This window comes from Malus sylvestris, chromosome 17, assembly GCF_916048215.2.
Source record: "Malus sylvestris chromosome 17, drMalSylv7.2, whole genome shotgun sequence".
In the NCBI taxonomy this organism is placed as follows: Eukaryota; Viridiplantae; Streptophyta; class Magnoliopsida; order Rosales; family Rosaceae; genus Malus; species Malus sylvestris.
In genome coordinates this window covers 12,393,996-12,410,757 of record NC_062276.1, presented here as the reverse complement: position 1 = coordinate 12,410,757, position 16,762 = coordinate 12,393,996, and the positions used below count along the sequence as shown (strand labels likewise).

Genomic DNA, 16,762 nt, shown 5'->3' with positions numbered 1-16,762 from the left:
TTTCCAAATATAGAAGAGTGTAGAATGAAATTTTTGGAATGCAAAAACAATTCCCTTATATGAATTATAAACTCTTCTAGACTATTAGAGTTGGTCGATGTCGGAGTAGCGTGTCTTCCCCTTCAGTGCTTTCACTATATGCAGGCCTTTCTCTTCGATTCAATTCTAAGCCCAAAGAATGCTCAAGCATAAAGGTGCACAATTTCGAATCCAAGTCTTTCTTGTTTAATTATGATGATCATAGCACTAATTAATTAATGTGAACTGAATAAAAATAAATAACACGAGATTAATTGTTCAAGTCGTTAGGTACATTCACTTTTTATGTAGGATCTTATGGTCGATTTATCTATTCGCAGTATCAATATTTATGTTGAAAATTAAAAGTGACAATAAAATGTTATAATTCACCGCGTCAACCATATAACACCACCATGCAATAAGTTCACATGAATGCTATTGAAATTGATATAGTATATGATCATGTAACCAATGAACTATTCACTTTACATAAAAAAATAATTAAAAACAAAAATAAAACCCCATTAAAATTGTATTAACAAAGTGAGTTGAATTGGCGAAATAAGTCCTCAAAGTGGAGGGTCTAAAATCCTATCCAATAGCTTGCACTTTCGACCAATTGAACTCGAAATCTACCTATGTGGATTATTAATTAATCCAAAGTTTTGCTTTGTGCTTTGGTTCCAAATAAAGGCAGTTCTTGATTGTTACTCCCATAATCCCCCATTAGTATTCGCTGGTGGGAATGTCTTGATTGAGAATATGGAGTATAAAACTATTGGAGGCTAAGATCTTATTAGTCTTTAATTATAGCTATAAGCAGCCTATGATAAGTATGTCTATCGATAAAACTTGTATTTTTGTGCCTAAATCTTTGAGAATTCCTAATACCTTGCACAAAGGTGAAGCTTTACCATACTGCTAGGTCATGCTATCGATTTAAAGCCACACTTGCAAGGAATAATAGTGTGGTGATGTGTGTGTACCACATTTATTCGGCTCACTTCTCTCATGAAGATAAATTCATGATTTTTTTTAACAAAGTAGAAACTAAACGTCGTTAGATTAAATTCACTTTCCAAGAGATATAAGAAATAAATGTTTTTTCATCAAACAAGTTGTCAGACAAATGTTTATGTTGCCGCACTGTCTAAACAAGACAATTTGTTGATAAATCAATTTTCCAAATTCACAATTATGACAATATAAGCATATTATGTTGCCTTATCGTACAAGTAGTTTTATTGTGTAGTCCCTTGCGTGGATTTTAACAGTACTCATGTGAGGAGCCGGTCGACCAGCAAAGCACAAAATACGGAAGATTGGCCCATAAGTCAAAAGGAAAACTAATGAAAATGATTTGAAAACTTTGAGTTTTAATGATAAGGACAAAATAAAGGGTAAAGTGAATAGTACCATGATTGACTTTTTAGTGCAAAAATGTGGTTTTTCGTTAAAGTGAACAGTACCGATAGCTTTTCGTTAAAGTTCCCTAAGTCAAATCCATGGTAGAAATTTGGGGTATGATCACAAGTACCAAGCCCTCAACTTTCAACTAGCATTTTTAACAGCCTAAAATTATTATAGTTTTTTAGGGGTCAAAACAGGTGAGTCGTTGGATGAAATTTCATAGGTTTGAATCATTTGATCTGGTGGCTTGGTAGAAGAGATCCGGAGAGGATCTCTTCTCATATTCCACACAAGAGGATTAGATATCATACAACTTAGAAACAAAAAACAAGAGCCACAAGAAATATGACACCATGTTGTTGCTCTTTCACTTCTCCAACCTCCATATCCAAATTCATCTCAGAAAGTCCACACCTCTCCATGCTAGAAAACCAGTGCACCTCCATGAAAGACCTTCAAAAGATCCACGCCCACCTCCTCAAAACCGGCCTAGCCAATGACACCGTCGCCGCCAGCCGCATATTGGCCTTTTCTGCCTCCCCAGCTGGAGACATCAACTACGCCTGTATGGTTTTCAGACACATCAAAGAACCAAACCCCTTCATTTGGAACACCATCATTAGAGGCTTCTCCGAAAGCCAAAACCCAAAAACTGCAATCTCTCTTTTCACCGAATTAGATCCAATTGACAGCTGCGGTTATGTGCTTGTGTCGAATATCTATGCTGCTTCCAGCCAATTTCAGGAAGCAATAAAGGAAAGGCTTTCGATGAAGGAGCAGAAGATAGAGAAAGAACCAGGATGTAGTTTGATCAAAGTGGACGGAGAGGTTCATGAGTTTATAGCCGGTGGAAGACTGCATCAAAAAGCGCCAGAGATCTATTCTTTGCTGGATGAGTTGGGGTTTATGATGCCGGAAATGGAGTAGGTTACGATAATTTAGCTTCAAATTACCATTCGGGAAATCAGCGTGTGCGCTAAACTGAATTTGTGTACGAACTGAAGGCATAGAACAGAAGTGAAGTAGATTAACTGTATTTTATATAGCTGCTCTTGCAGTGGTTACATGATTTATATACTTAATGTAGGTTACATGAAAATAAAAAACAAGGAGTAATAAAGGAATTCGAAACTCTTTCGATAAAGCTTAATGCTACTGGAGAGATGACACATCTGGAGAATATTAATCACCACTTACTAATACAGACATTGATTTCTTGCAACTCAAGTTTTTGACATGGTTCGGCTGGATGCCCAGGATTACACCTCCGGAGGGACATTACCAATTAGTGATCAGGTTCTGAGGAAGTCCATATAAATCCGAGATGTCCAGGTGGTGGTGGCGGCCGTTTTGGTACTGCTGATTTTGCAAAGCCACAGCAACTTCATCTTCATCCAGTGGCAGGCGATCAAAAGTGGCGTTCATGAAGGAGGCAGCCATGATCACGACAGGCCCTGAAGCAATGAGTGCACCAACCACACCCCCACCCACAACCTGCCCCTGAGGCCCTGCAAGATAGATGGTCAGGCCTGTGATGCCAGGAGGGGCTGGAGGGGGCAGGATTGACCCGAGCAATGAGAGTATTTCAAACCGGCCATGGAGCGTCACAATAGCGCCGGAGGAAGCTGGTTGTCGCAGCGTGACATTGGTCACACAGCCACTTCCACTCAGTATGCAAATACCCCTCTGCTTCCTCCTTGCAAAGTGGGTTAAAGTCTCACTCACATCACAGCCAGAACTTACCTCCATAGCATGAGCTCGAAGCGCATTAGCGCTGTCACGAGTGACTATGATGGGCGGCTTTGGCTTGTTCTTCGAACCCGCTGGCCTCCCACGTGGCCGGCGAAGAGTCTCACCCGCGGAAACCAGTGTCACTGCCTTAGGCAACTTGGGTGCTGTAAGCATTGCATCGTTCCCAGGCTTGTGGTGACTGTTGCTTTTATCGGCGTCTTGGCTCCGATCAATTACAGTTTTGGACACAACGGAAGGAACCGCCAGATCTGAACCGCCCGCCATTAGCAAACCCGTTTGAGCACGCACTCTTTGCAGTCACAAGAGATTCACCATAAGATGTGTTCAGAAAGCATGATTAAATAGTAACATTTCTACCAATAGTTTTATGCAGCAAACCAGAAAGAATGATCCAGAGTTAGGAGATGATTAAGTGATACCAACCACAAAATTAATCACTAATATATTAATAATATCAAAACTGCAATACCACTCTCACTGCCTACCTCCCAACTGACTTTTCCCTTCATGTCAATTGCCTTCTCCAACAGTTACATGTATTATACTTAAATCACTCACAAACCATACACAAATCAGTTATTTGAGCACACAAGCTACCAACTCAGACATTTCATATGCTTCAAGGTAGAGCGAGAATTCCGTTGAACCTTAAAACTATCGAATCAGAAGGCTTTCTTCACTACTAGAAACAAAACTTGCAGGCTACCCCATTGAAGATCATGCCCCAACGTAGTTTCCTACGATACAACGTTGAGACATAAGGCAGAAAACAATAACTTCCCCGTTTAGAGTATGTACAATTGGACAACCAGACAGAACCGCCGTAGATTCTGAACTATAGTGACCCTAATTTGGCAACTCCAAACTCACTACAACCCATGGCAAAAAGCAAAAAAATGAAAAAAGAGAATGAGAAAGGGGAAACTTTCTATTAGTAGGTCCGCTGCCAAATCTGGTGCAGCTGCTGAGGTGACAGGTCTTGGAATCCTCCTAAGCCTAAATCATTGAGGCGTTGTCGCTGATGTTCTTGTGTTACGTCCTTTTGGGAAAAATAGAAATCGGGATGTCCCAGATAATTCTGCAACTGGGTGGGCAGCTGTCCAGCCTGCCCTTGTCGATATCCTGCATGCTGTTGATTATGCCCATGTAAGTTATTAAATGCTCTGTCTGGAACGGAAGGCAATGTTCTTGAACTCTGGAATCCACAGAAATGACAGCCAATCATCAGATCAGTAACCGAAACAGTGAATATCAAATCAGAAGTCATGCTGAACTACTGCTCTGAAGCAAACTACAAGCAACAATATGCACAAACAAAAATTGCGCCGAAATACTTCTATGCTTCAATCTCTACCTGATAAAGAGCAGCTAAATGGTTTCCATCTTTATACTGGGGGCGGAATACATCATCATAGTCGGGTATGCTGCCGGGAGTAGCAGATGCATTATGCAATAAACTCCCGTGAGTGTTATTAGAGGCCCCAAACCTTCCATGACCAGTGACAGCAGCAGCAGCAGATGTAGGCAATCTGCTTACTGAGGCTCCACTATACTGTGGGAAGTTGTATTCCATGCTAGCCCCTGACATATGGAATGCACTACCACCTACATACTCTTGCTGCAAATTTGGTGGCACGGGCGAGTAGTTCTGAGCCTGAGGAATGGAAGGTTTATAGACCATACCGTTTGCTAACTGTTCGTAAGAAAGGGTAGGCTGAGCGTATGAACGGGCTGTATGACACTGAGGAAGTACAGAACATGCCTCAGATAAGGGTACGGTGCCTGGTCTCAGAGCCTGTATGATTTAATGCCACAATATTAGCAATACCTTGTTTCATTTATTCCGAAAAAATTAATAACAATATTTTGCATGTGGACCTCAAATTCAAGAACAGGGGTTTAATGCACTGAACATTGTGCGGTCACCCATCACTTACTTCAGACATGGAAATTGTTGGGTTGTTCACAGAAGAAACTGCACTGCTATATCTTGAAGGCACAGGTGGCTTCACCAAAAACTGTTGGAATGACTCCAATAGGTCACTTCGTGCAGAATCTGAATATGCCTGGAAAAAAAAAAAAATTCAAGAGGGAGAGAGAGCGAGAGAGAACAGCAAGAACACAAGGTTATCAGCTCACATGCATAATCACAATGTTCAAAACCCTGAAAGAAAATACAAATTTGACAAGAAGATTGGCGACACCCAAGGAAGAAGGCAAAAGAGAGATTGGATAATAGATGATCATGAAGGATAGAGAACAGATCTATTAGGAATTAGCTATACACCGGAAATGCTCTTTCTTAAGGACACACTCAGATAACTTGCAATTCCATCAAAGGAGTGGGCATATCAGCACAGCAGTTACAAGTAGGGATTGCTACACAAACAGAATGTTGACATACATATTCTCCAACATGATTTTTCTTTACGTGTACGCACATGAAAATGCTTAGAAAAACCATGGTACCATGAAAAGTGGAATAAATTCATTAAGCCAACTCCATGAGCACAAAATCATTGAAGTTAAGGTATACAGATCATCATTCCATAGCATAGAAACAAGTCTTGGTCCAATACTAAATCAATTAGAATCATCACCATTTAGCAAACATTTAAAAGTAAAAATGTGGCACTCATGTTAGCCATCCCAATGCATACAAATAACTACTCAAGAAATTCAAACAATACTACTTATAAGTTGAGCATAAAAGAATGCAGAAAGTTAAGAAAATATAACTCTTACCATATCATTTTTAGGTACATTTCTGAATTCGGGATCTGCCTTTGCAAAAGGCAATCCAGAAGTTGCTTTTTCAATCTTCTCAGAATTAAAATTATGTAGAGATGAGGTAGTAATGTCCCTATATCCACGGGCTGCTTCAAGGATATCCTGTTTTATCGGTTCTCGCTGTGAAGGTACAGGCAAATCATAACCTATGGCTGCTCTTCTAGTATCATATAAGGATCCAAGAAGTTCATCGTGAGTATACCCTGAATTTCTGAACAGGGAAAAAAATCCAAAAGATTAAATGACATTAGAACTAATATGATAGATTTGAACTAAGTGAAAGGCTCGTGCCTTGTATCCAAGCGACTGGCTGAGATAACATCTATTCCTGCAGAAGATCCTCCCAAGTCATTTTTCAAGGAATTAGATGGCTTGCTCGATAATGCAGAACTTTGAGCCGGTCTAAAGGTGCCAAAACTCAAATGCGAACAATCGGCAGCCAATTCTTGCAAATTATATGGAAGGACTACTGCACAATTATCTTGATCTTCATCCTTTCTCAGATTCAGTTGTTGCATTCTCACAGTAGCTGATGCCACAGCAACATCATTAGAGACAGAATGATTTGGATATGACGCATTTGAACCAATATCAGTTCCTGGAATTACACAAAAGCAATGACAAGAAAGATAAGGTAGCATAAACTTCTTCCTCGACGTTGACAATAATAAGATTTCAGAGTCAAAACAAAACTGTTTCCTATCAAACATTTAACCATATGACATGAAGGTAAGTTTGCAACCTTTCACCACCAGAACAACCACAAACCCTTCATCAAAGACATTGCAGTTTCATAAACAAAAATCCAAACTTCAGCACCACTGCTTATGGTTTCAAATAGTACTTTGAGGTTGAGGACAAGGGTGGAAAATAACATCAACAACTCCACAAATCTAGACCCAAACAGGGTTAGATAGAGAAAGTATCAGGACTCTAATGAAACAAATTATTTCGCGAAAAGAGTCAATTGGCTACTCAAGCACATTGACTCTTCTCAAGCAACTTCATCTATTATTACTAATTTTAGTGAAGGTTCAAGGACAAAGTGCTAGGAGCATTACCATGCAAAAATAAATAAAAAATTATTAGTGTGTAACAAATAAAAATGCAGAAAACTTATGCTTATACAAGTCACAAAAACTTTCAAAACATAGAAAAGAACAAAATGTGAAATTATAAATGCAACCAAAGAAGGTTAAAATGACAAAAATGAGACACAGAAATGTAGAGACATGTTTTATTCAGCCGAAGATGATAGATCTAGCAATTCATTCAACCATGGATGTAAACCATGCCACCAACCTAAAAACAACCATGATGTTTTATATGTTATCCATTACAACACAATGATCTGGATTGATATAGATTCTAGCATCATGAATGTCATTAGCAATGATCTATCATATCGTATCTGGAATAGAGAAAACAATCATCCCAAATTCATATATAACACAAAAATAATTACCTTCTCCATTCTCATATGCAGACCTATGAGATTCGTAGGAACTAGAATTGGAAGACAAATCATCAACACAATATAATTTTCCACCGGAAGCATCCGCCATCTTCTGTCTACTGGAAGCAAAAGCATAAGCATTGCAATCTGAGCTAACACTTTCACTACTAATATTACCCTCTGATTCTTGGACCTTATGTGACTGGTAATCCCTTGGCACGTTGGATTCATTGATATAAAACTTAGATTGATTTGCATTTAAAGCTGATGACCTATTTGCAGCTGTTGGCTGCTCAATCACACGCCATTCATCATGGAAATAATTCTGTCCAGCACTATCGCCAGTTTTATGTAACATCTCTGACACACGAGGATTATGAGAGTGCATCTCTGTTTGGGAAGATTCCACGTGGCTATTACATGAATTTGTTGAAAATGCATCCTGATGCAAAGATGTATCAGATGAAATATGTGAGCCCATGCTAGGTTGTCTACCCATCTTAACAATGTCGGCCATTGAAAGATTCCCCAAGCCGGTTCCATAAGTAGATTGATTTCCCGAAGAAGGTTGTAGAGATGCAGAGATTGCATCACCTGGCCTTATGGAAGTACTAAAAGATTCACTGCAGCAGATATTGAACAATGACTTGCATGAGTAATAAAAGATATATAAGAACATCTGACTACTCTTACTAACTGTTTCTGCTTCTAGTTCTTTAATCAGTTACTTTAATAATAGAAGGGTATGATGATATTAATAAAGCAATAAAAGAAAACAACGAAACCTGCCCTGTTCAAACCACTGAACTAAACAACTTGACGGAAAGAAAGAAAACGCCCCACTCTCTCCCTTCCCCTTCCCCTCCCCCTCTCCTATCCTTTCGCATTTCTCCATCTTTGCTTTATTCAGTAATATTCTAATACCCACCCCTTGTACATGCATAGTTATGGAAGTAAACCATCCTGAATCAACCAATGAAAAATTGCTTAACTAAACATACGGCTCATGCATCATGTCACCCCTCCACAGCTAATCTTATATAAGAAAACAGATGACACTAGAACTTCAGTTTGGAACTTCAGTTTAAAACTTACCGCTGAGATGAAGGTTGCTGGCTTGTGGTTCCTCCTGTAAAGTGAGAAGCTGAAGTATGCGGTGAAGGAGCAACAAACCCATTCTGTCCCTTATATGCTGCTTGACCGAGCTCTAACAAAAGGAACACAAGTGGTTCACAAATTAAAAACATGCGATACTGAAATGCACAACAATGCTACTCATACAATTACAAGACAGTGACTTTACACAATGAGATCAATATACCATTGGAACTAGTTTGAGTTGATCCACACCATCCACCAGTACACTCATTAATACCTCTAGCACCACGATTTGAACCTGCATTGTGAACTCGCGACTTGGTGTCTTGTGTCTCCTTTATCTGGGATTATTAAAATAACATGACATAACAAAATAAAATATAAAGATACAGGAAAAGGAACAAATGATGTAACAACCGAAAAGGAGTGAGTCCTTATTCATCATTCTAATCACAATTTGAAATACATACTAGAGAGTCAGATGGAAAGGAAGCATAAACTGAAATTTTCAATCATGTAAAAAAGGAACAGTAAAGATTCTCCTGAAACACAGTTACCCAAAAACTATTTTTTATGATATTTAACAACATTGGAATTAACCTTAAAAAATTTCCAGTGTTCCTAACACCAACACAGTTTGCTTCACGCACAAGAAAAGTGGATGAAAAATTATTATTGGAGAACGAATTAAAAGCTACACATTTGCAAGGGTGGGTGCATTTTTGCAAGGGTACCTCTTTCCTTCTTTCACGTTTGCTCTTGACTTCATGAAAAGTATCTACACATTTGCAGAATACTAAATCAACGATGACTTTAAAGATCATTAGACAGCGGAACTTAAGCTCAATCGAAAGTGCAATGCATAGTTAAATTTCTGTCTTTTAAACAAAAATTGATATTTTATATCATCTCTAACCTAAAAAAATCGAATACAAGCATTAGGACTTAAATATTTCATAAAAAAATCCTTTGTATTTCTACATATCAGCACTCTTAGAAATCGGCAAGTAAGTAGTAACAAAATTAGAATTTCCTAATGCATTTCTTGGATGAAGAAAAATATACACCGAAACGTCTACAACTGAACAAGAAAACAATACCATTACATATATTAGCTTGAAAATTTGATTAAAAATCAAAATAAGGAAGGTCAGTATATTCCAGGCAAACCCAAATTTTGCTCCTGAAAAATCAAATCTTCTAAATTTTCCTGGCAACAAAAAATCAAGCTTCTAATTATTCCGGCAATAAACCCAAATTATCACAACATTGTAAACTCTTTTACTTTCTTATCTTCTCCTATGGTTTCTCAGCATCCAAACAAAAATTACTAAATAAAGATTAAATCTTTCATTCTTTCCCAAAATCAAAGCATCCAAATATAATATTTAATTTAAATACGACTGAAAATAAAAAGGTGGTGGCGCTGTAGAAAACCTAAAGAGAGCAGGCGCTGAACGGCGTCGCTCGGGTCCATACTGCACTCTTTAAGAACCGAGTAGATCTCAGGCTCCGGACAGTTAACAATCTCCTTCAGGCTCTGTATAATCTTCCTCGTCGTCGGCGGAAACTGCGCCGCCGCTACCCCCACTCCATTCTTCTTCTCGCTCCCCATCCCTCTCTCCCCCTTCTCTCTCCTAAAAAATATAATCCGAGAAAAAAAAACTCCCAGAAAAAATTCTTTGCGGCTAGAGATTTTCCGATCAGCCAAACAGAAATCCAAACCCTCAGTGTCTCTCACTCCTATCTCTCTCTCTCTCTCAAAACGACATTACAAAATCCTCTCTCTCCAACGTTTGGTTTTTATATACGACACCCCGGTTTTTTCCTTTCTCGGTGGACTTATTAAGAAGTGGTAAGTTGGTAATAAGGGGAGATACTAAACTTACGTGCTGTTAGGGTTTTGTTGTGACGGTCCCTTCGTTTTTAATCCAGGCAGTAAATTTAGTTTACAAGAGGTAAAATAAATAAAATGAATATCTTTGCTCATTATACTCAGTGATGTTCACTATTATATTTTTCACATTTAAAGAAAAATTTTAAAATTTGGATAATTAATAGATAGGGTGGTGAGTGTTAATCCGTTAAATAATTGAATTTTAAAATTTGTATAGTTGATAGATAGGGTGCTGAACGTTATGACCACTCAGCAAAAATGCAAAATAAAAGAAGGAAACACCAATTGCAATTGGCAGAGTTTGCAAGGTGGTGGTTGTTGTAATTGCATGGTGTGTGGCAAGCCAAGAGGACGCAGAGTTGAATACTATCATGCAACTTCACTGCAGATGCGTCCATGTGCCCATGTCAACCGGTTCCCATGCCAAGCCAATATGCCGTGCCTCCCTCCCTCCCTCCCTCCTCAATATTTCTGCCGCTTCTCTTGAACTCTTTCAAGTTTCAACACCCCGTTCTCACTCGCTGCTGCGAAATTTCATCACATTTGTCTCTCACCTGGTACGAATAAGATTGTTATCCATGCAGTAAGATTTTCCTCCGTAACGAACTTAGGAGCATGAATTTCAATGTTTTTGTTCATATTTTTTGACACAAAAGTAATGACAGCTCCGGTGCGCAACGAAACGAAGAAGCAAGAGAATCAGAAAGCCTACTGTAATGGTATAGATGACAATCCGGTTAATGATCTTTGGACTAATGGAATCATTTATGCGTTTGAATTTGTTCGAGGGCATAAGAAGGCCCTGTCATCGCCAGTAGTCAAGGATGTGGCGAAGAAGCAAGTTTCGAAGAAGCCAGTTTCTTCACATGAACTGAGTAATACAACCCAGGATGAACAAAAACAACTCACGTGAATCACCTCCCCTCGCAAATTCCCGAGTTGGTCAGAATAATGTAGAATGCAATAACCACAGCCAGGACTCTCATTCAGGCCGTTTGGGATAGGATATCGGAACTGGTCCAGACAATGCAAGTTGATGCTTGCTGGGAGGATGACGATGATGTTACTGTAGCAGATGTCGCAGCTCCTTACTGGGAACGGCCAGTAGGTCCTACATGGTGGTGTCATGTAGATGCCGGCCATCCATACATCAATTCGTGGCTGAGTACTGCTCAATGGTTACACCCGGCTGTCAGTATTGCTTTGCGAGATGATGGTAAGCTGATAAGCGAGCGAATGAAGCACCTCCTGTATGAGGTAAAATACTCTTTTATCTTTGAGACTATCCTTCCGTTGATTGCATTACTAAGTTACCATGCAGAATGACTGATCTAACTTACTAGTGTTAAATTTAATGCATGTAGTTTTCTATGATATTGCCAGGTTCCTGTAAGGGTTGCTTGTGGCCTAATATTTGAGCTCCTAGGCCAGTCAGCAGGTGATCCACTTGTTAATGAAGATGACATTCCCGTTGTCTTACGATCATGGCAGTCACAGAATTTCCTCGTAACAGCATTGCATGTTAAAGGTTCTGCACAAAATGTTAATGTCCTAGGAATATCAGAAGTCCAGGTTTGTTCTTGTTCAATGAAAGACTTGCTTATGAATATCACATTGCTTTTACATCAACAAACTTGATTCCGTTTTCGTGCGTAATCAACTGAAATCTATTCTTCATGATGACTTAATCCCATGCTTGGTGAAGGAACTGCTTGCTACTGAGGGCATTAGCATGCCATGGAATATTCACGAAGTCATAGCACATTTAGCTTGTCGCCTTGCATGTTGGGATGATAGGTGACAGATTTTTTCATCAGGCAGTATTAAGCATAAAATTGCACTCACTAAACCATGCGAGATTTGGTCGTGTAATGAATTGTTTCTTTTTTACTTATTCGTACTTTTCATGATTTTTCAGATTATATCGCAAATTCATATTTGGGGCTGCAGATGAAGTTGAGCTGAAGTTTATGAACAGGTGCTTCAACCCACCCGTTTCATCATATTATATACAAAAGATTAAGACTGGGAATAGGTTTACTGATTAAAATGTATGATAAATATAACATGAAATGTTCGATTATGATAGGAGAACTCATGAAGATGTGTATCTATTCAGTATAATATTGAACCAAGAAATCCGATGGTTATCAACCCAGGTACGATACTTTCTGTTATACTTGCAGAAAATTTTATCCTGTATACTACGAGAAGAAATTTCAATTCAGAAGTTTGTCTTTAGTATGTAGAATAATCTAAATCAATTGGTTAAATGGCATTAGTTTGCTATAGATTTGTATTCGCATGGAGTTCTAAGAACAATAAACAGAAGAAATGATGTTTAACTACAAATTCAGAACTAGTGAGAAAAAAAAATAAGCTGTGAAATATGTATGAGCGTTGAGATTTGGAGTACAATGTGTGAACGACAGGGATGAAGTCGGGATTAAACTTCAAAATCACTGTTATATTCTGTTTCATACATCTGGTTTTCTTTCTTTGAATTAAGTGTTGGTACTTTAAATTCTCTAGTCAGGTCATTTCATTTTCGGTCTTTCATTTTCGGATGAACAACTAAAGACTTTCTTATAAGTTTGAATCGTGCAAAAAATACACTAATGCTTCACTTGAACTTGGTTTCTTGATGTTCACCCTGAAGGTTATTAGGGTGAAGTGGTCACTCCATGCAAGAAAGGAGATCATGTTCGAGCTTCTTTACCACTTGAGAGGGGACACCACAAAGGGATTGCTGGAAGGAGTTAGAAAGAGTACAAGGGAAATGATTCAAGAGCAAGAAGTTGTTCGCGGTCGCTTATTTACTATTCAAGATGTGATGCAGAGCACTGTTCGCGCATGGTTGCAGGCAAGGAAGAAAATATCGGTAATATCGGAAATATCGGTAGTCCGAAAACACGGAAATATCGATGGAAATATCGGGATAATATCGATATCGATAAAAATTACATGGAAACCACGGAAATTGTAAGAAAAACTTGGAAATTTTTATTGAAACTTTGCAGGATGTTTATTTAGTCAATTATCTATTAGTTTATCACAAAAAATTGGAAGGAAATGCATTGCATGATGGATTTAACATTATCAAGTTGATTATATAGCGAGCTGACAAACATTGTGAGTGTAGAAAATATGTAGAAATTAATGAAAGAAGTCTAAACACACCATAATCATTTATATATAATGAATTAGTACAATATTTTACACTTTATACATTGCATGGTAAGATACATGAGTGACTTAGTACCACATAGAGTTCCTATGAGGTTCAAAATTTTCACTATCTTCATCATCTCTATGTGTAGAGTGAGTGTATTTTGAAGAGTAGTTAGCAACCATGGCAATGGTTTTCAAGAACCAAAACCCAAAAGTCAATAAGAAACCGAATACTTCGGTATTTTTTGGGATTACCAAACAAATGGGATTTGGAAACCAATCCCATATCGAAAATTTTGGTATTTTTCGGGATGGGATTCTCGAACTTCAGGATGGTTTTGGTTTGGGATTTTTCGGTTTGGGTTTGGGACTTTTTCGGTTTGGTTTGGGATTTTTCGGAATTTTTTCCAGCCCTACCATGTAAGTGACCAAATAAAAAATAGAAAAATTAAAAACCACATGCCATTGACTAAGTAATTAATTGACACAATTTAAAATATAATACCACAAAAAATTTGGAAAATGTGCAAATTTGTTTCTTGTAAAAAGAATTCAAAACAAAAGCATATATATAAATATTGTAGCATATTATCACAACAACATAAGTGGTATGGTGGTTAAGGCGCTAAGGAGTTAACGCGGGAGGGGTTCGAACCCCTCTGGTGTTCAAAATTGTGACTTTTCAAAATTTTCAGGAATTTTTGAACAAAATATCGCGATATTATAGCTAATATCGCGATATTAGGCGATATTATAGTTAATATCGCGATATTTTGACGAAAACTCATTGGATACTCATTAAAATATCGTTAACCCAAAAAAACGAAAATATCGACGATATTTCGCCGATATTTTGGATATTTTCTTCCATGGTTGCAGGTTTACATACATACTCAGATGCTTAAAATTGTCATTATATTTGCCATTGATCCCTTACAACGTCACAAGTAACTCCTTATCTCAAATATTTTATCCCAACGAAAAATGAATTTCAATATGCATAAGAGTGGAAATATAATTTGAGCTAGGAGAAATTGTAGCATACATTTGTGAACGACCAATGAATATTGCAACATTGATGTTTTGCTTTGTATAAGAAATGTACCTTGCCATACGTCATGTTGTTGGTAAGAATTTTTTGATAGTTACGGGTAAGTTTTGACACATTATGCTCGGATAAGGTTTATGAGTCGTATCAAGTTATCATTGTCTATTATGAGTTGCCCTAAAGCGCATGCCACATGAGATGAACAGTTTCTTCTATTCTGTCATCTCTTTGGTATGAGAGGTGTGTTTAATTTCATTTACAGGAACTGTATTACAATTCAGCTTTAAATATTTGTTGCCACTACAATAAATTTTAGGACAGAAGTCTCACTATGACACATAACTTGGGGGTTTTCGGTGGTTGTGGTCTTCTGCTTTCTATCATCACTGGCCTTTTTGGGATCAATGTGGATGGAATACCGGGAAAGGAAGGATCACCATATGCATTTGCTCTGTTTCAGCCATTCTGGTCTTGTTAGGGGTTGTGCTGATTGGAATTGGATTGGTTTGCCTTGGCTTGAAGAAACCTATTGTTGAAAAAGATGTCGAAGTTAGAAAACTCGAGCTCCAAGAGCTCGTTAAGATGTTTCAGCAAAAAGCAGAGTCACATGTGCAGGTTCGAAGAACTGTTCCTAGAACCAACCCAACTGTTGCAGGTAGATTCCCGGAAAGTGCTGCAAGTTATGTTCTCATCAGCTGAACAAACAATACGCAAGTTATACACGCTACGCGTTATTCATCGAGTAAGTGCATTTACTAATACAAGAGGGTTCTTCGTGACATGTTTTTGTTGGATTTGGATCATCTCCTGAGCCCAAGGAGAGGATCCTCCTGAACAAAAAGTGTGGCCCATTGGATAAAATCTCCTGATCAAGAAGTGTGGGCCATTGGATTTTTATCCAACGGCTACAAACAGAGGAATCCCTTTAAAGTTATAATAATTATATCCGTTGGATTTTCATCTAACGGCTCACACTTCTTGATTAGGAGGATCCTCTCCTTGGGCTCAGGAGGGGATCCAAATCCGTTTTTGTTAGTCTATGGGTGAAAGACTGAGGTTGATGAAACACTTTCTTTCGTTTAGGCCTATTGGCAGATGATGCAGGCAATGTTATGTTCCCGGCAGCTGAACTGGTTTCCTTTTTTCGTTATTTTGGTTCGACAGTTGAACAAATAATATGAATTAATTTGTTTCTTGGTGACATGTTAGACCATCTTTAAAGGAAATGTCAAATATGTCAAATAGGATTAAAAGATATTTAAGTGTTCTTCAATGGATATGCCATATATGATGTGGCATGTGAGTTATTTGACTTCTTGCTTTCTAGCTGTCTTTTTTTACAGCAAACAAAGAAGTAGTCAAATATATTTAATTTAATTTTTAATGCATGAGTTTCATTAACAACCAATAGAATAAAAACTAAAACTAATTTGGATTATTTTTTAATTGTAAAATAAATATTTGACACATCCATTGGAAAATAAGAGAATTTAGCATTTGTATTCAATTTGCCACATCAACCATTAAATAAAATTTTGACATATATTATATTTGACATCTCTTTTGAAGATGCTCTTATAGTTCATGTGTTTGTGGAAAGCACATGGATTTTTAGCTGTTGCTTTATTGGCATTTCCTTGGTCACATATAATAAAATTTTCAGTACTAATTCTAGCTTGGGGGTTTATTCTCCATCTCCAACACATGGGGCACATTGGGATTGAATAACTAACTGGTTGACTCAGTTACTTAAGTATGTGTAGATGACTGGTTCTAACATTTCTCTTCAATTATACCAAAAAAATATTTAAAAAGTATATCATAATCCAACATAGAAAAAATGGCAAAAAAGAAAGTTGAAGACCAGTTGACCAAGTTATTTCCGCATGTATGGATGATTAGTTAATTTAGTTTTAGCATTTCTCTTGAATTACACTGTGAAACTATTTGAAAAGTATACTATAGTGCAACACAGAAAAAAGAGATTGACAGAAAAGAAAGTTGGAGATGTTGTAAAATCGACGGCGTGTGCAGTGGAATAAATAAACAAGACACAAAATTTACGAGGTTCCTCTACAGTCAGTGTGACTAGAGTACGTCATCGGGGTAGTAGTGGTGC

The 16,762-nt window shown here is 37.8% G+C and overlaps 3 protein-coding genes and 1 pseudogene across 3 annotated transcripts; 2 read left to right on the top strand and 2 right to left on the bottom strand.

Annotated features, from left to right (window-relative positions):
* The first annotated feature begins 1,875 nt into the window (after window positions 1-1,875).
* Window positions 1,876-2,358, top strand: LOC126611801 (pentatricopeptide repeat-containing protein At2g42920, chloroplastic-like). Its single transcript, XM_050280154.1, has one exon. The coding sequence runs from the start codon at window positions 1,876-1,878 to the stop codon at window positions 2,356-2,358; it is 483 nt and encodes a 160-aa protein (XP_050136111.1).
* An 87-nt stretch (window positions 2,359-2,445) lies between these two features.
* Window positions 2,446-3,457, bottom strand: LOC126611186 (AT-hook motif nuclear-localized protein 16-like). The gene has a single exon (XM_050279374.1). It carries the CDS (start codon window positions 3,445-3,447, stop codon window positions 2,710-2,712), a length of 738 nt encoding a protein of 245 aa, XP_050135331.1. The 5' UTR covers window positions 3,448-3,457; the 3' UTR covers window positions 2,446-2,709.
* A 139-nt stretch (window positions 3,458-3,596) lies between these two features.
* LOC126611185 (uncharacterized) lies at window positions 3,597-10,317 on the bottom strand. The gene is made up of 10 exons (XM_050279373.1): window positions 9,965-10,317; window positions 9,262-9,305; window positions 8,751-8,868; window positions 8,525-8,636; window positions 7,439-8,052; window positions 6,265-6,571; window positions 5,929-6,184; window positions 5,121-5,249; window positions 4,538-4,978; window positions 3,597-4,378 (listed from the first exon to the last, which is right to left on the bottom strand). The coding sequence occupies exons 1-10, from the start codon at window positions 10,140-10,142 to the stop codon at window positions 4,115-4,117; spliced, it is 2,463 nt and encodes an 820-aa protein (XP_050135330.1). The 5' UTR covers window positions 10,143-10,317; the 3' UTR covers window positions 3,597-4,114.
* Window positions 10,318-11,082: 765 nt separating this feature from the next.
* On the top strand, window positions 11,083-15,342 carry LOC126611800 (uncharacterized; annotated as a pseudogene).
* The last annotated feature ends 1,420 nt before the right edge of the window (window positions 15,343-16,762 follow it).